The 24678-nt window shown below is 43.5% G+C and overlaps 1 protein-coding gene across 2 annotated transcripts in view; it reads left to right on the forward strand.

Annotated features, from left to right (window-relative positions):
- LOC139764116 (uncharacterized) overlaps positions 1 to 24678 on the forward strand; it is a 129055-nt gene that overhangs the window by 26217 nt on the left and 78160 nt on the right. For both annotated transcript variants that reach the window (XM_071690619.1, XM_071690620.1), the window contains exon 2: positions 2998 to 3869. In XM_071690619.1, the coding sequence (XP_071546720.1) occupies positions 3257 to 3869 (613 nt within the window). In that variant the 5' untranslated portion in view covers positions 2998 to 3256. The remainder of the gene's footprint in view (positions 1 to 2997; positions 3870 to 24678) is intronic.

The following is a 24678-nucleotide window of genomic DNA, read 5'->3' on the forward strand; positions in this document are numbered from 1 at the left end:
TAAGGGGTTAACCACAAAGCGAATGGCGCGCTAATTTATTCCTCCGCCAGAAAGCTCCATCCATCTGTGTCTGTCTGAGCATTTTGACAAATCGTCCTTTGACGACACCTCATTATCCTCTTATTAGCACATCTGTATATCTGTTCGTGGAGTTCTCTAGTTTATCTTAAGAAATATCTGTAGAATATAGAGTACATGTCAGTGGAGGATGCATATGAAAAACGATTTTGTCTGTCAAGTTGACGTAAAGAGGAAGTCGGGTCTCGCTCTCAGGAGCCCAGAATGTTTGCGTTTCAAAACTCAGTAAACGTTGGGAGCGAGAAAACACTAGTGACTAGGAACGACCAAGCTGCTGACCAGCACCCAAGCTTCTGACCATAGAATTGGATTGTCAAGAAGAGGCAAGATGTAACTTTAGAACAGTAATTTGAAAGGAGATAGTTTCAGAGTTTAGCGATATAAGAACCAGACACCAAAACGGTTCACACTTGAGTCAGTCTCAACTCCGTCATCCAGTCATTTTCTATGGCCGTCTCGGTATAGTGCCCCGGTTATTCTGGGTTGCTTTTAAGTTTTATTTGAAGTACACTCATGAAGTAAGTGGCAAGAGGAGGTGGATTACTCGGAGGACGTGTCACACTTTGGCTCTGTTACAGGTACATTCTGCCACAAATATGTGTTCGATTGCTCTTTTTGGAGAAGTCTAAGAACTTATTACTAAGCGTGAGCATTTCCCTTTTTTTTTGGTTCGGGAATAACTCCAGGTGGAGGATGTTAATTGTCGGCTGCTTATCTTTTTCACAGTAAATGGTCATACGCTTCTGTGATCATCATGTGATAAGATTATCGGAAGTAATATAGCATCCGACTTCAAGCAGCTTAGATCCATTTCGCTTCGGTCCTGCCTTGTCTTTGATTACGCTTGTGGTATGTTGACTTTCACTTATGCTTTTGTCTTTAGTTACATCCTCTCAGATTGTGTATTGGATCACCTTGTTAATACTTTGGCAGCTTGAACCCTGATGCACGGTTTCTCAGCTGTTTCGGAGGTCCCGCAAAAACAGTTTATTTTTCGTCTGCTTCTTGACATTAAACAGGGAAGTGTTGCGTGCGCTAAATGGAGTGTAGCGTGCGCTAAATGGGGAAGTGTAGCGTGCTGCCTGACATGTTGTTTGCCAAACTCATATACCCAGCTTTGTGATTACTTTGATCAGGTACATGTTCGGGATGTGATCAAAGGTTGTGGGGTGGGGGAACGACGAATTCGCCAACACAAAGATGAAAAACACAATGAATGGTTTGTAAGAACATATTATATCGTAGAGAACTTTGCATTTCGATTGTTTAAATGTTAATTTAGATCCCTGTTGTTGGTCAGATGTCTACAAAACTGATAATTATAACTTGTAGAAAAGTAAGTTTATCATGAGTTCAGTGACCATTTTTGAATGAAAGTAAACTTACGACATCTGATAACATAAAAAACAGTTGATAGTGGTACTCAGGAGAGTTTTATTCGATGAAAGAAATTAACATACTTTTGCACACGGAAAATATGGTAAACATAAAGATGTCAGTGTTTTGGGCAGGTGTGAGACGGACACGTTTGTTTCATTGGTCGCAAATCACTGAAACGGTTAACATACATTAGTTTTAGTCAGTTGAGGGACTAAAAGGGTTAGTTTAATTATAGAGATATAGTAATTCATCATTATCGATAAGTATAGCGTATTCTGCATTGCTCAAGGGGAAGCGTTTACCCTCTTTGGTATTAAGTTTGTTTGCACAGGTTTTTGTTTTCCGGTTTGTAAGAATTCTATTGTCTCGATTTTCGAGATCATGAAAAGAATGCGGTGATATTTTGGTGTGTCATGGCCTTGTCCTATAGATTATATAAAGTAAAAAAAAAAAAAGGAAAAAGAAGCTTCTTTGGCTTAAGTAGTGGTCGTAGTCTAGAGATATATATACGTCAACGGCAATAATTCATTTGGTCATAAGATTAAATATGGAGCACAAAATATATTTACTGACTACCCTACTAGAACATGATGCATTTTGGTAATGGTTGCAAATACACACATCTCTGAAGCTGCAAAGAAAATACAGAAATGAAACGCACACTTATTTGAATGGTTTTGCACATTAGAGAAAGCTGAGAGTGAATGTGAATAAGAGCAAGGTTATTAGGTTCAGTAGGGTTGAGGGACAAGTTAATTGGGAGGTAAGTTTGAATGGAGAAAAACTGGAGGAAGAGAAGTGTTTTAGATATCTGGGAGTGGATTTAGTAGCGGATGGAACCATGGAAGCAGAAGTGAGTTACAGAATGGGAAAGGGAGCGAATGTATTGGGGGCGTTGAAGAATGTGTGGAAGGCGAGAACTTTATCTCGGAGAGCAAGAATGGGCATGTTTGAAGGAATAGTGGATCCAACAATGTTATATGGTTGTGAGGCGTGGGCTAATAGATAGGGTTGGGTGGGCTATCTATAGTCCACGCCTCGCAACCATATAACATTGTTGGAACCACTATTCCTTCAAACATACCCATTTTTGCTTTCCAAGATAATGTTCACGCCTTCCACACATTCTTCAACACTCCCAGAACCTTCTCCCCCCCGCTCACCCTGTGACTCATTTCTGCTTCCATGGTTCCATACGCTGCTAAATCCACTCCCAGATATCTAAAACACTTCACTTCCTCCAGTTTTTCTCCATTGAAACTTACCTCCCAATCAACTTGTCCCTCAACCCTACTGTACCTAATAACCTTGCTCTTATTCACATTTCCTCTCAAGCTTTCTTCTTTCACACACTTTACCAAACTCAGTCACCAGCTTCTGCAGTTTCTCACCCGAATCAGCCACCAGCGCTCTATCATCAGCGAACAACAACTGACTCACTTCCCAAGCTCTCTCATCCACAACAGACTACCTACTTGTATGATAATTACAACGTACATAAAGTAAGCTATTGTGTTAACAATAGTTCTTCTATTTCAGGTGTTCTTAACGTTCTGGGGCTGCCACTACTAGGAGCACCTTCTTAAGTTTGGACACCGCTGGGACACGACAGAGCTGTCAGAACACTGCAGGGCACTGCCATACCTCGGCCGGACACGGTTAAAGCACATTAACGAAAAATTATGGAAAATTATCAGTGGAAATAACCCACTTGCCGTGGCGATGTCACATGCATTGACATTTAAAACTGTGCTGATTTTTTAACTATGAACATCAAAGTGATATATCTTGTGTGTTTATGACAAAAAATGTAAGTGTATCAAAACCGGTTAAGAAAATGTTGGAGGAAGTGTTATTTGTTGCGACTGTGACGAGCAGCTGGAGCATAGCCTCGCCCTCCCAAGTGAATGCTGGGTCGTTGCATTTGCCCTCTCGGTATGAGGAGGTGGAGGAGGCTGGCTATTTCCATGTAAGGAGAGATTTCACAGGTAATGAAACTAGTGATAGAATTAACAGGGTAAATAATATGTATAAAGCCTCTAGCAGTGCGCAAACTATAGAAAAACAATATGGTCCCCATAATTCGGCGGACGAAGCTAAGGTAGCAAGAAATGTACGAGGTGGGCGGAGCAGATGGCTGGACGGCAACCGTCGCCGGAGGCGGTATCGTCCCACATCTGACGAACGCAGAAGGAGGGGAAGGCGACCTCCGCGTAATAGGAAGAAGCCAAGAAGAAACTTCGATAAAAAGACCAGATGGCCATCCTCGGACAGCAGAAGACGGAGAAAGAAGCTTCCTAAAAACAGATATAATAGGGGTAATCGCACGTACGGCAGACCGCCGAAGAGGACGTTGAAAACTGGAGGGAAAAACTGGAATGGAAAAAGGAAATTCAATTATCCCAATAGGCGTGAGTATAAACTGTTTCTTATGTCTGTAGGTTCGGTAGTATTTTAGAAGAATATGGTGAGGTGATACGAAACGCTTCTACTCAAAAGTGTATATAATGACAACCTGGATATATATATATATATATATATATATATATATATATATATATATATATATATATATATATATATATATATATATATATATATATTATCCATAATGACTAATGTGTAAAACAGGATGGTATGGAAACAAGCGGATTGATGCTGAGGCATACCTCAGCGATTCGACCGTTCAAACGTTCTAAATGTTGAGGTGTCTTAGCTCCAGCCGCTTGTTTCCATACCATCCCCTGTTTTGAAGTGGTTTGGTCACATGGAGAGAATGAGTGAGGAAAGATTAACAAAGAGGATATATGTGTCAGAGGTAGAGGGAACGAGGAGAAGTGGGAGACCAAATTGGAGGTGAAAAGATGGAATGAAAAAGATTTTGAGCGATCGGTACCTGAACATGCAGGAGGGTGAAAGGCGTGCAAGGAATAGAGTGAATTGGAACGATGTGGTATACCGGGGTCGACGTGCTGTCACTGGATTGAACCAGGGCATGTGAAACGTCTAGGGTAAACCATGGAAAGTTTTCTTGGGCCTGGATGTGGAAAGGGAGCTGTGGTTTCGTTGCATTATACATGACAGCTAGAGACTATGTGAACGAATGTGGCCTTTGTCTTTTCTTAACGTTACCCCGCGCGCGTGTGGGGTGGGGGGTTATTTCATGTGTAGCGGCGTGGCGACGGAATGAATAAAGGCAGACAGTATGAATTATGTACATGTGTATATATGTATATGTCTGTATATGTATATATATGTATGTTGAAATGTATAGGTGCGTATATGTGCGTGTGTGGACGTGTATGTATATACATGTGTATGAGGGTGGGTTGGGCCATTCTTTCGTCTGTTTCCTTGCACTACCTCGCTAACGCGGGAGACAGCGACAAAGTATAATGACGATAATATATATATATATATATATATATATATATATATATATATATATATATATATATATATATATATATATATATAATTATACAATGTGTATTTGAACAGTGGGATCGACTTGTTCAACTTGTAAAGTCACCAACGTACTCCATGAATGGAGGAAGGATGCTACAGCTGCGGTATGCAGTTGTACACAGGTATCACGTTGAACTTCCTCCAGTGATAGCTACGTTGCTAGGATTCGTCGACTGCAGGAACTCGTTAGTCGGGAGGTTGGTTGTGTGAGGAGAGAGAGAGAGATCAGATACCAGCGCCACTCCATCTTCACCTACGCGGCGCTACTAGATCATCAGGCTCTCACGAGCTCGCTCATTATCTTTGATGGCATCAGTAATTTACAGGTTTCAGTCGTGCATCTATATTTACTGTCGTGAGTTACATGAAATGATGCGCAGCTCCCACATCTGTTTTCACTTCCAGGAGATTTCTCCTACCTCGCAAGCTTGCTCACATTAGTTAATCATCAACCCGATGGTATGATTTGTCTCTCTACCTTTCAGTCTTTGAGTTACTTCATAAGACTAGCTATTTATTCGTCAGTATCGTGTGAGCAATAAATTCAGATGTTCCATGACTTGATAGTTAAAAATACCGTAAGTTTGCACCTTTCTCTTGCTGCAGCATATCATCTTCTCTTTTCTCATTATAATCCGGTTTTCATCACTTTATCCTTACCGTCCCTGACTTCTGTCTCTTCTTTTGTTCGACTTTCCCTTCCTCCGCTTCAGTGGTCGTGTTGGCCTCCATGTTCATCTTTTGTTTTCGTCTCCGTTCCCCTGGTGACCTCTTACCACAACAGACAGCATCGTAGCATCATCATTGGTCGTAAAAGGCCACTCAGGAGACGATTATGTCAGAGTAAATAACATAAATGTGTTTGTTTAATGCAGGGAAGGCTGAAATTGAGAAGTAGACTGGGAAAAGAGAGAGGGGCTAAGGAATGTTAGAGATGGAGATAGCTACTATTCTGCACGTAATACGTTGGTTATCGCCAGATAGCAACAGTTCGTCCAAATATGAGGCTTCACATGACCTCGTAATCTGGCGAGCAGCTGCCTTCCATTGGCGTCGCCCCACACCCCAGCAGGTGGAACGTGCAGGGGTGCCACCCACCCTTCCACTTGCACCTACCGTCGACCCGCTGATCCTCTTCCACCTCCCGATACATGGAAGGAACCGTCCAAGACTTGATGTTATAAGTAAAGGGAGTTATCCCCTCATGGCTGGGCTAACTGGGTTCCATGCAAGACCAGCCTTCACGCATCGTTTTAGGAAGGGAGGAAGGACCCCAGAGGGAAAGGTATTCGTAGTGGTAGGTTCGTTCCTCGAAGATCAGGTGATCTGAGGCCTGGTGGGCGCCCGGGTGGTCTGTCTGGGTTGTTGCCATGCGTGTGGGCGTGGCCAGCGGCCGCTCTCTTGCCAGAGAGGGAGGAACCACCTGGGTCGTCATGAGTGTGGGAGTGGGCGGGAGGACCAAGTGGTCTGCTTGAGTGTGATGGGCGGGAGGACCAAGTGGACTGCATGAGTATGATGGGCGGGAGGATCAAGTGGACTGCTTGAGTGTGATGGGCGGGAGGACCAAGTGGTCTGCTTGAGTGTGATGGGCGGGAGGATCAAGTGGACTGCTTGAGTGTGATGGGCGGGAGGATCAAGTGGACTGCTTGAGTGTGATGGGCGGGAGGACCAAGTGGACTGCATGAGTATGATGGGCGGGAGGATCAAGTGGACTGCTTGAGTGTGATGGGCGGGAGGACCAAGTGGTCTGCTTGAGTGTGATGGGCGGGAGGACCAAGTGGCCTGCATTAGTGTGATGGGCGGGAGGATCAAGTGGACTGCTTGAGTGTGATGGGCGGGAGGACCAAGTGGACTGCATGAGTATGATGGGCGGGAGGATCAAGTGGACTGCTTGAGTGTGATGGGCGGGAGGACCAAGTGGACTGCATGAGTATGATGGGCGGGAGGATCAAGTGGTCTGCTTGAGTGTGATGAGCGGGAGGACCAAGTGGACTGCATGAGTATGATGGGCGGGAGGATCAAGTGGACTGCTTGAGTGTGATGGGCGGGAGGACCAAGTGGTCTGCTTGAGTGTGATGGGCGGGAGGACCAAGTGGCCTGCATTAGTGTGATGGGCGGGAGGATCAAGTGGACTGCTTGAGTGTGATGGGCGGGAGGACCAAGTGGACTGCATGAGTATGATGGGCGGGAGGATCAAGTGGACTGCTTGAGTGTGATGGGCGGGAGGACCAAGTGGACTGCATGAGTATGATGGGCGGGAGGATCAAGTGGTCTGCTTGAGTGTGATGGGCGGGAGGACCAAGTGGTCTGCTTGAGTGTGATGAGCGGGAGGACCAAGTGGACTGCTTGAGTGTGATGGGCGAGAAGGACCAAGTGGACTGATTGAGTGTGATGGGCGGGAGGACCAAGTGGACTGCATGAGTATGATGGGCGGGAGGATCAAGTGGACTGCTTGAGTGTGATGGGCGAGAGGACCAAGTGGACTGCTTGAGTGTGATGGGCGAGAGGACCAAGTGGCCTGCATGAGTGTGATGAGCGGGAGGACCAAGTGGTCTTCTTGAGTGTGATGGGCGGGAGGACCAAGTGGTCTTCTTGAGTGTGATGGGCGGGAGGACCAAGTGGACTGCTTGAGTGTGATGGGCGGGAAGACCAAGTGGACTGCTTGAGTGTGATGGGCGGGAAGACCAAGTGGACTGCTTGAGTGTGATGGGCGGGAAGACCAAGTGGACTGCTTGAGTGTGATGGGCGGGAGGATCAAGTGGACTGCTTGAGTGTGATGGGCGGGAGGACCAAGTGGTCTGCATGAGTGTGATGGGCGAGAGGACCAAGTGGACTGCTTGAGTGTGATGGGCGGGAGGACCAAGTGGTCTGCATGAGTGTGATGGGCGGGAGGATCAAGTGGTCTGCTTGAGTGTGATGGGCGAGAGGACCAAGTGGACTGCTGGAGTGTGATGGGCGAGAGGACCAAGTGGACTGCTTGAGTATGATGGGCGAGAGGACCAAGTGGCCTGCATGAATGTGGGTGGGGGACGGGAATCTCCTGCACCCACCACAGTGAGGTTGCAGCAGCGCCCCGCCCCGCCCCGCCCCGCCCTGCACTGATGCCGTCGTCTGGTGCTGAGGTCACTCACCACCTGATGACAAATAGAAGGACGTGATTGTTTCCAGACCTGTGTCCTCGTCCACGACCGACCAGATGGGGAGCTTCCCTGTTATCTGGAGGGCTCTAGCACTAATGCTAAAGGAAGACGGGGTTTCTTACTTTGTACCGAGACTTTGTTAGAATTCTGTGTCGTGGTTAGCAGGTGAAGCTTAGGGTGTTGTGGTTAGCAGGTGAAGCTTAGGGTGTCGTGGTTAGCAGGTGAAGCTTAGGGTGTCGTGGTTAGCAGGTGAAGCTTAGGGTGTCGTGGTTAGCAGGTGAAGCTTAGGGTGTCGTGGTTAGCAGGTGAAGCTTAGGGTGTCGTGGTTAGCAGGTGAAGCTTAGGGTGTTGTGGTTAGCAGGTGAAGCTTAGGGTGTCGTGGTTAGCAGGTGAAGCTTAGGGTGTCGTGGTTAGCAGGTGAAGCTTAGGGTGTTGTGGTTAGCAGGTGAAGCTTAGGGTGTTGTGGTTAGCAGGTGAAGCTTAGGGTGTTGTGGTTAGCAGGTGAAGCTTAGGGTGTCGTGGTTAGCAGGTGAAGCTTAGGGTGTCGTGGTTAGCAGGTGAAGTTTAGGGTAAACGTCTTTCATGCCCCACCAGTGCACAGGGTCAAGTCATTATGGTTAGGCCAGCTGGATGGCCTGACCTTTTGTGCGTTTTGTATATTTTGCGCGACATTTTTTTTTAACCCGGGAAACGGTCGCGTGTACGAAAGGATCTCTTGCTTCTATTTATGGTTCTTTGGTGACATTAGCCCCACCGCTCACTCTCTAAACTGCCACGTATTGTCGGCACTTTAAACTTTCCTCCGGACGCAGCCGTTTTCTGTTTACGTATGTTATTGTTCCCTTGCCTCTGGCCTTGGTCTGCTCCGAGTCTCATCTCACGTCTCGTAGATTTATTCCCATATCTTTAGTACTGAGTGGAAGGAAGTGAACCGCTTCAGCTGGTATTCGAGCAGTGGTGTCGGGTGTGGAGACGGTCGGGCTCTGTGGATGTGAGCGAATGAGGCCTTTTTCTTCTTCGTCGGTTCCTCGCGCTACCTGGCTAATTTGGGAAACGGCGAACCCGTTTGAAAGAAGTTGCCTAAGAAACTAAGACAAACAAAAAAAAAGATAAAGAATGGTTTTTACTGACAACGGCGGCGAATGGGAGAAACACACTGGGAGGGAACAGTGAATTGTAGAAAGTGTAATGAAGTTTAAGATCTAGGAAGATGAACAAGGTCTAAAAGTTGGGAGCCTACGAGTGTACAGCTCCCTTACACACACACACACACACACACACACACACACACGAGCGTCCACCGGCCGCCTCTTCCATTAGGTAATCTCATAATTCATTCAGAGGCCACGACTTGGTCCGTGTGATGGTGGGTCTACAGCTTTATCTGGCAGCCGGGTAGGACGGGCCCGGACTGGTGCACAGCTAACACTCTCTCTCTCTCTCTCTCTCTCTCTCTCTCTCTCTCTCTCTCTCTCTCTCTCTCTCTCTCTCTCTCTCTCTCTCTCAGTACGTGAGAACATGCAGCGGCAACATGTCGTCTTTATGAAAATCGATCTAAAATGTGTCGGACACCAGGTTGTGTGTGTGTGTCTCTCTCTCTCTCCCAGTAGGGGACGGGAAGACAGGTTGTGCTGGATGAATTGTATGGTCATATTCTCTCTCTCTCTCTCTCTCTCTCTCTCTCTCTCTCTCTCTCTCTCTCTCTCTCTCTCTCTCTCTCTCTCTCCAGTGGTGGTGGTGGTAGTGTGTCCTTGGTGTTGAGGTTGGCGGAGGTCCTGGCGACGAGGAAATTGTTTACTGTGATGAGGAAGTGGACGGTAGCAGGCCAGGGACACGGCTGCCTCGGCTTGAGTACCTCCCTTTAGGATTATGAAGTGTGTGTGTGTGTGTGTCTGGGTCGTGTGAACATGAGACACTCTACTCCTGTAGTCCTTTTGCGCTACCGCTCACAGGATGAGCATATAGGGTGCAGGATAAACTTGCCGGGGTTACTGGCACAAATCAGATCAGTTTACTCCTGTGGTATGAACACCATGCACCCATATGTTCACTGCGGCGACAGGGTTTGTCATTTTCACAATTCATGTAGATAACAATAATAATGATAGATATTTACTGGATTAACCCACCAGCCAGAGGCTGAAATGTACAGAGAAAATTCCCGTAGTAAAGAGAGCAGGACTTTAAGAAGAGGGAGGGATTAAACAGTGTACACAGACACTCGGGTGGCAGTGTATTGCCTTGTTCACAGTGGTTGGAATGGGGCAATATTTCTGTATTAGTCTTTACGAACTTGATGCTTTTTTGGTCACTCATTGCAGCTTGGGGTCGAGGGATCTGTTATAGTAGTGAGGGGTTGCGAGGCAGGTGCAACAGCTTCTTTTGGAACTGTTGATTGAGGTGTAGGTGATGGTCGTGAGGGCCAGTGTTGGCCAGTTAGGTAAGCGCAAGAGGGTCCGAGCATGGTCTTGCGTGCCTGCCTCTTTTCTGCACCTTTTCTGGTAGTCCTTATTATGTGGTGGGTAGGGAGGGAAGGCCAGGCGAAAAAGGACATAGGTGCCTGTAGTTCAGTGGAAGATGTGTATATGTCTTTGAGTTCGTGTGCTTGTGTCTGCGAAGAATGTGGAGATGATGGCTGGCGGATTTGATGATGATGTTGATGTGTTCCTTCTAGAGGATTTATGCTACGGGGGTTCATGTCCTCGAGTGATTACACCAACTGTGAAGGTCTCAGAAATATGGTCACACCGACCGTGAGGGTTCCAGAAATATGGTCACACCGACCGTGAGGGTTCCAGAAATATGGTCACACCGACCGTGAGAGTCTCAGAAGTATGGTCACACTGACAGTGAGGGTTCCAGAAATATGGTCACACTGACAGTGAGGGTTCCAGAAATATGGTCACACTGACAGTGAGGGTTCCAGGGATATGTGGAAAGGTTACACTAAGTGTGAGGGTCTCAAAAATATGAGGAGTGGCCAGATAGGCTACCCCCAGGCGAGGTGCGTGTGTTTGTGTGCGTTTGTAGCGAGGGTCAAGGGTACGTATTTTGATGATGGTGTAGAGCAGTAAATCACAGCTATGGAGATTCACTGGTGGCGGCGGCATCCTGTGGACTGGGCCACTCTAATATTTGCTGCAGTTGTAAAGAACTTTTGGATGATTAGGGTAGACGACCTGCATGCTAAGTAAGCCGCTCCTACCGTCCAGCCTCCAGTGTGGCCTGCTACAGTGCCCTGCTCATTTCCTCCACTCGATCCAACGTATAGGTAACCCTGCCTAGTCCCCCAACCATCTCACATTCCCCCACTCCACTATCCAAGTCTCCAGCCAGCCTATATTGCCCCATTCCATCCACTCCGTTTCCCGACCGTCCTCATGAACACTGTCTGCCTTCCACCTGCCATGTCATTATTACCCTTGACTGTCTCCAACCAGCCTGCTGACTTCGCAGCCCACCTCTGCTTAACGTGAGCTTCATCTAGTGTCGCTTCTGCCTTTCTAAAGTCCCCACCTCGCCACGTGCATGATCCCCGCCCCATTTGCACTGTCCCCTTCACGCCTGCAGCTTCGCCATCGAATCACATTCGTCCTCACCTGCATGGTTCTTTGCATTACTTCTCCCGTAGGATCACCAGCGCATCTCTCACGACTCTGTCTTCCTGTCTTGCACCTACCCATACTTTGCCGTCTCCACATTAGTCTAGCCCTGACCACACCTGCAGTAGTATAGTGCCCGTATCATCTACATACGCCCTCCCCTCCTGCATATTTTGTCTACACCTTACCGCCGTCCTTGACTCGCCTTGATTGCCAGCCTCGTCCACAGCGTACCCAACACATTCTACACTCACAGCCTCGTATCTGCATCCCCGGTACACATTCAACAAGGAGCGTTAAAGTAAAAGAGGAGAGAGAAAAAGACTCATTGTTGACATTCTGTACGACTTCGCGTGATGATGTGTGTTGCTTTGACATGGCATCAGTGGAGCCATCACCTCGAAGGTGCCGTCACTCTTCCATGGGACGATTTTCGGTAATATGTAAATGTCTTCGTCTGAGGCAAGAACCCAAGGCGGGACCCTCATAACTCTATAATTTATTCCTGCATTATCGTGCACACTGTCGCTCTCTCTACAAATGGTGTCTCCTGGTTAAATATGAATCATAGATAATCTTGTTCCGAGGCCGGTCTACACACGTACACGATGAGCGAGCCCCGTGCCTTGTGCTCAGCAGGAGCCTTGGACGATGGTAGAGCCATGTTCTCCCACGAACCACAGACGCACATCATATACACCAAAGGGGTCGTTGCAGCTGAACCTATTGGAACATGTTCCTTGGATCTGACCATCGCTCAGGATTCTGTCCATAGCAACATTAACATTAGGACCCTTCATATTAGAGCCAGCTCAGAGTGTGGTCCTGGCATACATCGGTCTTACCCAAGCACACCTGCAGAACTCCAGGTACTTCGCCTCCTCCCTAGAACCTGCGTCTCTACTGCCAACCTCCGTCCCTCACACACACACACACACACACACACACACACACACACACTCATAGTTGCTGCTTCGTTCCTCCCAACATGTAGACATGATCCCGGCTATTCTCGCACAACAGCCGCGTTCCTCCCCGTGTTCACAGATCCTGATGTAGTATCACTCATCTGCACTCGTTGTCATTCACCGGAACTTCTCGTTTATTTCAAAGCGAGGAACATTGTTGCCTGCTTCGCCAGCTCACGTCTTCCTCGTTAGTATTTAAGATAAAGCTTTGAGTCATAGTTTAATTTAGCTTGGAAATTGCTGGGGTAGATAACATCTTGTTGTTTTTTGGTGTGCGATGATGACTTTTTGATTGTCTTAATTGTTGCATCGCAAGTGTCCAGATTATTGTCTTTCATTTAGTCTCTGTGTGTCTCGCTGTGGAGGATCACACGCACCTCACACTCTGTGTGTCTCGCTGTGGAGGATCACACGCACCTCACACTCTGAGTGTCTCGCTGTGGAGGATCACACGCACCTCACACTCTGTGTCTCGCTGTGGAGGATCACACGCACCTCACACAGTGTGTGTCTCGCTGTGGAGGATCACACGCACCTCACACTGTGTGTGTCTCGCTGTGGAGGATCACACGCACCTCACACTCTGTCTCGCTGTGGAGGATCACACGCACCTCACACTCTGTGTGTCTCGCTGTGGAGGATCACACGCACCTCACACTCTGTGGATCATGTAGTGATGATCATGAGCCCATTGGCAGGTTGTGAGGATTTTTCTGATCATTCTGGTGGAAATATGACTTTCTTAGTGGAGGCATATGGCTTCCTGAGTGTTATGTTCCTCTGTTTTTCTTCTTTCTCATGTTCCTTCTCCTCTTCCATCTTCATCTTCCAATTATTTCTTTCTCATTCTTATCCTGCTTTGTCCTCTCTTCACCTCAGGGGGACAAACTACACACTGTAGAATGAACACAACAGTTCCAGTGAACACTTTGTTCATTGTGAACATAATTCACTGTAAAGACGATACAAGTTTAGTGAACATGAAACACCTGAAGTGGAATAAAACTACAGTGTGCATGTATTGACCATAGGGAACTGTAGGTGATAAGGGAACACTCATAGAAAGTTTTGGATGAATTATAGTGAACATGATAACCATGGAGGTCTGGGAACAAACATATATGTTATAAACCTTTTTGCAGTTTTATTGTGAGCAGACCAGCTGTAGTGAACTGACGAAACTTACTGAAATCCTCTGGCCTTTTTGGTGAACCTACCCGGAACATGACGTAAAAATGGTACTTTTTGTACAGTCGCGGAGTAAAGCCTCGAACGCCTGGTCGAAGCTGTACCGAGCCTCCTGTTTCTACAGGCGGAGACCGAGCCTGAGTCAAGCGTGAACGAAACTGTACCGAGCCACCTGTCTCGACAGGCAGGGGCAGATCCTTGGACACTCCTAACCGAAGCTGTACCTAGTCTTCACTCTTTAGCGAGCCCTTGTCTGAGCAGGTAGAGACAGAGCCTACGACCAGCCCGGTGGAAGCTGTACCGAGTCCTCGACGTGCCGAGACTCAGGGCTCGGTACAGCTTCGACCAGTGGTTTACCATGACTTTGTATTGTAGGTGTGTCGAAAGCTTCTGTTAGTAACTGTACTGAAGACACACACACACACAACACACACACAGTGAAGGTAGCTCATTGTATCATTATAAAACATTGATTTAGGACGACACTAACCTATTTCTTGCCTCAAGCAGTAATGCATCACAAGCTTTAAGTAGCGCTGCAACCTCTAATTTTACTCGTCTGCCTTACTTATTCACTTGATTTCCGAGTACCATTTGGTTTGCAAGTAATTAAGAAAACAGAGCACATCCCGGCCTAGTTGGAGTCAGTAGTGAAATTTGATCCAGATTCCTGCTCCCCCCCCCGGGTTTGAAATGTTACAAGTGAGGCAATCTGGTTCTCATTTCAGACATATTCATACGACACTTTTAATCTTGCGCTGTTTGATAAAGCGTCAAGCATCTACTCCAAACGATAATGTACTCGACCTAGTCTCCTGTTGGAGCCCCGACCTCCTCGCAGTGTACTTCACTTTGACCTTTGTAGTCCTCCTGCGTCCCTCCGCCACGCAGACCTTAAGCCTCACCACACGCCCGAGTCACACTAGTGACTAGGCTTTCATGTTCCTCCGTTGCTTTAGTACAGAGGAGGTCTTAGTGCAGTGGTGGCGTCACTGGCCTCAGCCTCCCTCCTTACTGCACACACACACACACTGCGTAGCAACACTTAACCTCTGATTGGTGTCGTCGCTTGGCTGTCTCACTTCACTTGGTTAACTCTGGTTCATTACTTGTTTTCCGTGACTCCAGTTCGTGTTGGTATGCCTACCTTGATCATCGCTGCGATCCACTATATATACTGAATGGTCCTCCATTCCATTCTTAAAGCAATCCATCCAAACACACCGACTAGTAATGTATTTACTGACTTGGTAGTTGCGGTGAATCTTTTCCCTACCGAGTTATCTTTGACCTCTGACATGTTGGTTTAGGTCACAATGCGAGTGAATTGTTCTGTGTTGTTATGGTTACTAGAAGCTCTGTACATGGAAGAAATATTGACGAGTAGGAGGAGATGCCAGTATTATACCTTATGTAAGATGTTGCCCAGAATGTGAAGTGTCACTAAAGGTACTTGAAAATTTGAATTCTGAAAGACGATGTCCGCCAGACCATAAGTAAACAATCCTTTCAATCACGAATATCGTTTTCTTTCTGTGTTCTTAAGCATTATGAATCTACATCAGTAGGTTATTTGTCTACATCAGTAGGTTATTTCTGTCTACATCAGGTGGTTATATTTGTTTACATCAGTAGGTTATTTGTCTACATCAGTAGGTTATTTCTGTCTACATCAGGTGGTTATATTTGTCTACATCAGGTGATTATATTTGTTTACATCAGTAGGTTATTTGTCTACATCAGTAGGTTATTCTGTCTACATCAGGTGATTATATTTGTTTACATCAGTAGGTTATTTCTGTCTACATCAGGTGGTTATATTTGTCTACATCAGTAGGTTATTCTGTCTACATCAGGTGGTTATATTTGTCTACATCAGGTGATTATATTTGTTTACATCAGTAGGTTATTTGTCTACATCAGGTGGTTATATTTGTTTACATCAGTAGGTTATTTGTCTACATCAGGTGGTTATATTTGTCTACATCAGTAGGTTATTTGTCTACATCAGGTGATTATATTTGTTTACATCAGTAGGTTATTTGTCTACATCAGGTGGTTATATTTGTCTACATCAGTAGGTTATTTGTCTACATCAGGTGGTTATATTTGTCTACATCAGTAGGTTATTTCTGTCTACATCAGGTGGTTATATTTGTTTACATCAGTAGGTTATTTGTCTACATCAGTAGGTTATTTCTGTCTACATCAGGTGATTATATTTGTTTACATCAGTAGGTTATTTGTCTACATCAGTAGGTTATTTCTGTCTACATCAGGTGATTATATTTGTTTACATCAGTAGGTTATTTCTGTCTACATCAGTTGGTTATATTTGTCTACATCAGGTGATTATATTTGTTTACATCAGTAGGTTATTTGTCTACATCAGTAGGTTATTTGTCTACATCAGGTGGTTATATTTGTCTACATCAGTAGGTTATTTGTCTACATCAGTAGGTTATTTCTGTCTACATCAGGTGATTATATTTGTTTACATCAGTAGGTTATTTGTCTACATCAGGTGGTTATATTTGTCTACATCAGTAGGTTATTCTGTCTACATCAGGTGGTTATATTTGTCTACATCAGTAGGTTATTTGTCTACATCAGGTGATTATATTTGTTTACATCAGTAGGTTATTTCTGTCTACATCAGGTGGTTATATTTGTTTACATCAGTAGGTTATTTGTCTACATCAGTAGGTTATTTCTGTCTACAGCAGCCATTATGTTTGTCTACATCAGTAGGTTATTTGTCTACATCAGTAGGTTATTCTGTCTACATCAGTTGGTTATATTTGTCTACATCAGTAGGTTATTCTGTCTACATCAGGTGGTTATATTTGTCTACATCAGTAGGTTATTTCTGTCTACATCAGGTGGTTATATTTGTCTACATCAGGTGGTTATATTTGTCTACATCAGGTGGTTATATTTGTCTACATCAGTAGGTTATTCTGTCTACATCAGTTGGTTATATTTGTCTACATCAGGTGATTATATTTGTTTACATCAGTAGGTTATTCTGTCTACATCAGTTGGTTATATTTGTCTACATCAGGTGATTATATTTGTTTACATCAGTAGGTTATTTGTCTACATCAGTAGGTTATTTGTCTACATCAGGTGGTTATATTTGTCTACATCAGTAGGTTATTTCTGTCTACATCAGTTGGTTATATTTGTCTACATCAGGTGGTTATATTTGTCTACATCAGGTGGTTATATTTGTCTACATCAGGTGGTTATATTTGTTTACATCAGTAGGTTATTTGTCTACATCAGTAGGTTATTCTGTCTACATCAGGTGGTTATATTTGTTTACATCAGTAGGTTATTCTGTCTACATCAGGTGGTTATATTTGTCTACATCAGGTGGTTATATTTGTCTACATCAGTAGGTTATTTCTGTCTACATCAGGTGGTTATATTTGTCTACATCAGTAGGTTATTTGTCTACATCAGGTGGTTATATTTGTCTACATCAGGTGGTTATATTTGTCTACATCAGTAGGTTATTTCTGTCTACATCAGGTGATTATATTTGTTTACATCAGTAGGTTATTTCTGTCTACATCAGGTGGTTATATTTGTCTACATCAGGTGGTTATATTTGTCTACATCAGTAGGTTATTCTGTCTACATCAGGTGGTTATATTTGTCTACATCAGGTGGTTATATTTGTTTACATCAGTAGGTTATTTGTCTACATCAGTAGGTTATTTGTCTACATCAGTAGGTTATTTCTGTCTACATCAGGTGGTTATATTTGTTTACATCAGTAGGTTATTTGTCTACATCAGGTGGTTATATTTGTCTACATCAGTAGGTTATTCTGTCTACATCAGTTGGTTATATTTGTCTACATCAGTAGGTTATTTGTCTACATCAGGTGATTATATTTGTTTACATCAGTAGGTTATTTGTCTACATCAGGTGGTTATATTTGTCTACATCAGTAGGTTATTCTGTCTACATCAGTTGGTTATATTTGTCTACATCAGGTGGTTATATTTGTCTACATCAGTAGGTTATTTGTCTACATCAGTAGGTTATTCTGTCTACATCAGGTGGTTATATTTGTCTACATCAGTAGGTTATTTCTGTCTACATCAGGTGGTTATATTTGTCTACATCAGGTGGTTATATTTGTCTACATCAGTAGGTTATTTGTCTACATCAGGTGGTTATATTTGTCTACATCAGGTGATTATATTTGTTTACATCAGTAGGTTATTTGTCTACATCAGTAGGTTATTTCTGTCTACATCAGGTGATTATATTTGTTTACATCAGTAGGTTATTTGTCTACATCAGTAGGTTATTTCTGTCTACATCAGGTGGTTATATTTGTCTACATCAGGTGGTTATATTTGTCTACATCAGTAGGTTATTCTGTCTACATCAGGTGGTTATATTTGTTTACATCAGTAGGTTATTCTGTCTACATCAGATGGTTATGTTTGTCTACATCAGTAGGTTATTTCTGTCTACAGCAGGCCATTATGTTTGTCTACATCAGTAGGTTATTTCTGTCTACATCAGTTGGTTATATTTGTCTACATCAGTAGGTTATTTGTCTACATCACGTGGTTATATTTGTCTACATCAGTAGGTTATTTCTGTCTAAATCAGGTGATTATATTTGTTTACATCAGTAGGTTGTCTACATCAGGTGGTTATATTTGTTTACATCAGTAGGTTATTTCTGTCTTCATCAGGTGGTTACATTTTTCTACATCAGTAGGTTATTTCTGTCTACATCAGATTATATTTGTCTACATCAGTAGGTTATTTCTGTCTACATCAGGTGGTTATATTTGTCTACATCAGTAGGTTATTTCTGTCTACATCAGGTGATTATATTTGTTTACATCAGTAGGTTATTTGTCTACATCAGGTGGTTATATTTGTTTACATCAGTAGGTTATTTCTGTCTACATCAGGTGATTATATCTGTCTCAGTAGGTTGTATTTAACATCAGTTGTGATGATTAAGGTTCATATGAGATAGACATCATGATAGAATATAATAATCAGGTTGACAGTGTGCCATAGGTTAAAGGGTGATAATGGAGTAAAATTAGGTCATTTAGATGAGAATTAGATTTATTATATAGAATTACAGCAAGACTTACCTTAACATTAGGGTGATAGTATTGTGTACTTAGGATGACTGCACGATTGTATGATTCATGTCTTCATAATGATAAAGGTATATATGAAGATAATGATATATAATGAATCAGTCATTAGGATGATGAGAATAATATGTTTACGTTCCGAGGATGATTGTAAGGCATGTATCGTATACTCTTTATCATAACCAAGTGAAATCTAGTTTATAGGATGATAGGAGGCTAGATTAATTTGTCATAATGTATTATACCTTTTCAAGTATAGGAATATATTTTGGTCGTCAGGATGATTGTAGTGTATATTTTGGTCTCCATAAGGGATTCGATATACACGGGGTCTGTATGATGGTTGGGCGATGTGCAGTCTTCAGTATGATGGCTATTATATTTGGTCACCACACACACACACACACACACACACACATATATATATATATATATATATATATATATATATATATATATATATATATATATATATATATATATATATATGTATATATATATATATATATATATATATATATATATATATATATATATATATATATATATATATATATATATATATTGGTCGGATGTTATTCAGCTGGCGGGAGACAGAGCTAAAAGGTCTCACCAGAAGTGCTCGGGCCAGCGTCTTGTAACAACGCACTTGACGTACAACAAGTGAGGAATGTGACACAGTTTGTCGCAGTGATGCCATATTGTCAGGAGTCTCCCACAGCTCCTACTGCCCTGTGACGTCATTTTTACTTTACCAGTATGGACAGGGCCATGAAGGCTGTTACCCCGGATGAGCGACGTCACTGTCGTATATCTAATATCTCCCAGAACTGAACAGCAACTTGACTGCCAGAAATGTGGTGTACTTTCTATCACTGGGCAAGTACGCTGCTTGCCGTTAGCACAGCAATAAATTATCCATCAAGGAAGTTGTTATGTGATTCCGTTTTTGTTGAGGGTATTTTCTTCCTACTTTGACTGGCTTTTTCTAAGGTTTATTCCGAAACTTTAGGTATCTTTATATATATATATATATATATATATATATATATATATATATATATATATATATATATTCCTATGGGTCCACGGGGAAAATGAAACACAATAAGTTCCCAGGTGCACTTTCGTGTAATAATCACATCATCAGGGGAGACACAAGGAATGTACTTGATCACGCGCAAAATTGTTATCCTTTCCAATATATATATATATATATATATATATATATATATATATATATATATATATATATATATATATATATATATATATTGGATTTGGAGTGGATTTGGCAGCGGATGGAACCATGGAAGCGGAAGTGAATCATAGGGTGGGGGAGGGGGCGAAAGTTCTGGAGGCGTTGAAGAATGTGTGGAAGTCGAGAACATTATCTCCGAAAGCAAAAATGGGTATGTTTGAAGGAATAGTGGTTCCAACAATGTTATATGGTTGCGAGGCGTGGGCTATAGATAGAGTTGTGCGGAGGAGGGTAGATGTGCTGGAAATGATATGTTTGAGGACAATATGTGGTGTGAGGTGGTTTGATCGAGTAAGTAATAATAGGGTAAGAGATATATGGTAATAAAAAGAGAGTGGTTGAGAGAGCAGAAGAGGGTGTTTTGAAATGGTTTGGTCACATGGAGAGAATGAATGAGGAAAGATTGACAAAGAGGATATATGTGTCAAAGGTGGAGGGAACGAGGAGAAGTGGGAGACCAAATTGGAGGTAGAAAGATGGAGTGAGAAAGATTTTGAGTGATCGGCGCCTGAACATGCAGGAGGGTGAAAGGCGTGCAAGGAATAGAGTGAATTGGAACGATGTGGTATACCGGGGTCGACGTGCTGTCAATGGATTGAACCAGGGCATGTGAAGCGTCTGGTGTAAACCATGGAAAGTTCTGTGGGGCCTGGATGTGGAAAGGGAGCTATGGTTTCGGTGCATTATTACATGGCAGCTAGAGACTGAGTGTGAACGAATGTGGTCTTTGTTGTCTTTTCCTAGCGTTACCTCGCGCACATGCGGGGGAGGGGGTTGTTATTTCATGTGTGGCGGGGTGGCGATGGAATGAATAAAGGCAGACAATATGAATTATGTACAAGTGTATATATGTATATGCCTGTGTGTGTATATACATGTATATGTCTGTCTGTGTATATATATATGTTTACGTTGAGATGTATAGGTATGTATATTTGCGTGTGTGGACGTGTATGTATATACATGTGTATGTGGGTGGGTTGGGCCATTCTTTCGTCTTTTTCCTTGCGGTACCTCGCTAACACGGGAGACAGCGACAAAGTAAAATAAAATATATATATATATATATATATATATATATATATATATATATATATATATATATATATCAGAGAGAGAGAGAGAGAGAGAGAGAGAGAGAGAGAGAGAGAGAGACGCCAGTTTTTATGCCGTCTCGCAGATTGATATGGCTGGACGTCCTTACTTTAATTGCTGATATAATCCCCCTCGGTGAACATCTGGTGGGGCCATTCAGGAACTAGGGTTCGAACCATTCATACCTTGTTGGTTGGCTGTCAAGGATGGCCGTACTTTGCTTTTGCACAATAGGACTGGGAGTGTATGTAAAGTGTTACTTATCATCACTTACACATGGGAATGTATGTAAAGTGGCACACACCAGCTCTTACCGTGGAAGTATATGTAAACTTCTACTTACCAGGTCTTACCAGGTCTTACCTTGTATGGTAACTTTTGCATTTTAGTCTTCTAAAGAAAAAGGAATGCGTTTACACCTTATTTTCATATTACATGTACAACACTTAAACCTCTGTGCTAAGATGGAGATCGTTTTTTTAGAGTACACACACGTACCTCTGATCCCTTATACTAGGGCTAGAAGATGGGTGCTTCAAGAGTGTATAACTTTCCACTCGTACTGTTCCAATAGGTAATTGTAATCATAAATTTATAATTGCAATAGCAGGATAATTCATCGTCCTTGTACTCGTCGTACACATGTTTAACAGAAGCCTCCCTGCTTTATGCATCAGGATATAACTGGTGTTATGACAAGAAGAGCTCCTCAAATAAATAGCTGTGGAGGGTAAGAGGAAGCGTTAGCATTTTCTTTATGCACTTGACTGGTGAGAGGGGAGACTGGCGAGGACGACACCTGAGCAAACCGTCAACAAAACTCAACCGCCAAACAGCCAGTCACTCCATGAAGACAAGCGTACTTGAGCGTGTGTGCAGTTGTAATAATGTTAGTAATAGTAACTATTATTATTATTATTATTATTATTATTATTATTATTATTATTATTATTATCATTATTATTATTATTACTACTACTACTACTACTACTACTACTACATATTCATATTATTATTGTTATTATCATTATCATCATTAGTATCATTTGTAGAAGTAATAATAGTATTGACATTAGGGAATCATTAGGTAGAAGTAATCGGTGAGAGCATTAGGTAGGAGTCTCTGGGGTAGAGTTGCCCTCTGCCAGTAGCCTGTTACGGATGAGGCGCTAGAGGCTAAAAAGTACCACTGGAGTTCACCAGTTATGGAGACCCTTTTGCCGTGGCCACTCCTTTAAGGGAGTTCCAAAAGGAAACAGGTTGTCAAAGATATAGATACATACTAGTAATGATAAAAGTAGTTGTAGTAACATAATGCTACTGCTTCTAATAATGATAATGATAATAATAATGATATTAATGATAAAAAAGCAATGAGAAAAAACGAAGAATGGTCATATAAGTAACGGTTTATCGACCGAACTTATACTGAAGGCCAATAACGAACGGAGTAATCACGGACAATTTTCACAAAAGCATTACGGTGTCAGTGACCTGAGTGATATTTACAATGGTACGGATGAAAGTGTTCCTGTGAGCGGCCTGTACAGGAGGAGGTCGTGTGGTGGTGGCGTGGATGGTGCAGTTGCCTATTCCTGAACTGATCTGTTAGCGGCTGACTACAGACTCGGATTCGATACGAAGGTGTTATACCAAATCGTAGCTCTTGAATGAGGGTGGAATGAGATGCAGTGAGGAGGTTGGGAGACAGAGCCCTTGACACCGGAGGGATGATGGTGGAATGAAGGGAGCGGGGGGGGGGGGGGGATTGAGGTGGGAGGGGGTTTAAGAGCTGTAAAGCCACCGACCAGGCTAATTAGCGCGAGAGTCAGAGCAGGCTGCTCTCTGCTGTTGACTCAAGCACTCGTTAGCCTGCCGGGTGACCTGGGCCGTGACGGTGCCGCGGTCATGACCCGGGCAGTGAACCTCACCACCGGCACACAGTGCCCCTGGGAGAGTCACGACCTCAGCGGTAGACCTTGTGATGTGAGAGTGACTTGGTAAGTAACGTGGGAAATGGTATTGACTGCAGATAACATGATAACAGCGACACCGACCTCGTCATTGGCAGACCTTGAAGTTAGGGAGATGGCGGTGAGGAAGCCGACCTCTTCAGTGGCAGTGGGCCTGGCCATTTCGTCGGTAGTGGGGAGCAGCTGTAGTGGTTGTCACCAGCACAGAAGTATATAGAGACAGATGGCGCCATCTGCCTCACTGATAGACACTGATGGCTTAAGTAAACGAGCTGCTGCTGCTGCTGTGTGTTAGATGGCTGTGGGTTGGGCAGTGTTTCTTCCTAATAAACACTCGGAATTACATTAAAGATTATTCAGTTATGAGTAAAATTCAGGATTCAGACATGCAGCGAAATAGTCAAATAGAATACGTTTTCTAAAAGCCTCGCGAAATGAAAATAGAATCACACTGCGTAGCCAAGGAAATAATAGAATGTTTCCAAATAACCAAAAAATTATTCAACTATATGAAAAGATAAGTACTATTTGTTAATTCTGGTATTTTGCGTTGTGTGAAATACGTTGTTCAGGTAGCGATGTCAGTAGCCTAGCAAGATCATCCCATTCTTTCAAGAGTCTTTGATTACCTACCTGCCCATGCTGGGGGCTGTGCCCTCGCTCAGGCGTGTCCCTATTTTTTTTCCTGCTGGTAAGACGTCAGGAAGGAGCACCGCCAATCATGGAGGGACAACAGTTACTCCCACGCTCCTGATGGCATCGCGGGCGTGGCCCAGTTGCAGTTATCTGCTGGTAGTCGGGAGGGAGGGGCACACGCTACATTATGGGCATAACACGACACCTGCTGGTGATAAGTAATGTACAGAAGTACAAGTAGTAGCATCATCAAACACACACAACAGACGTATTTGGACATGTTTTATCGAGAACAAAAAGATGAGCCCACAGCTGGATATCACATGTAGCTACTCGCACATCCATTCGGAACGAATAAAACATAAAACACGATGGCAATCAACTTCGCAACAACTGTAGTTTTTGCCTAGGAAACATTGTTGTGCGGGTTTTTAGATTTGGTTTATATGATACAGCGATCTTACGTTGTAAATAAAGGGTATTGTTGCGTATCTTGTCCGTCCATCTGTATAATCATCTGCCGTTCACGGAGCTACGCTTACACATGACTAATATAAACCCTCGAGGTTTATACATGAGGCTTGTGTTCCGACAGTTTTTATAGGCTGTTGAGTGGCGGTGTAGAGAAGCAGGCATAGTCTAACGTGCTAGTGTGACAACAATATCCTGCCATTACTTGGCTGACTGGTTGGCCCAGAAGTGAGGTGCACCAGGGCGGCTGGTGTGAGCCCAAGGTCAGGCT

The sequence above is a fragment of the Panulirus ornatus genome, chromosome 48, assembly GCF_036320965.1.
Source record: "Panulirus ornatus isolate Po-2019 chromosome 48, ASM3632096v1, whole genome shotgun sequence".
In the NCBI taxonomy this organism is placed as follows: Eukaryota; Metazoa; Arthropoda; class Malacostraca; order Decapoda; family Palinuridae; genus Panulirus; species Panulirus ornatus.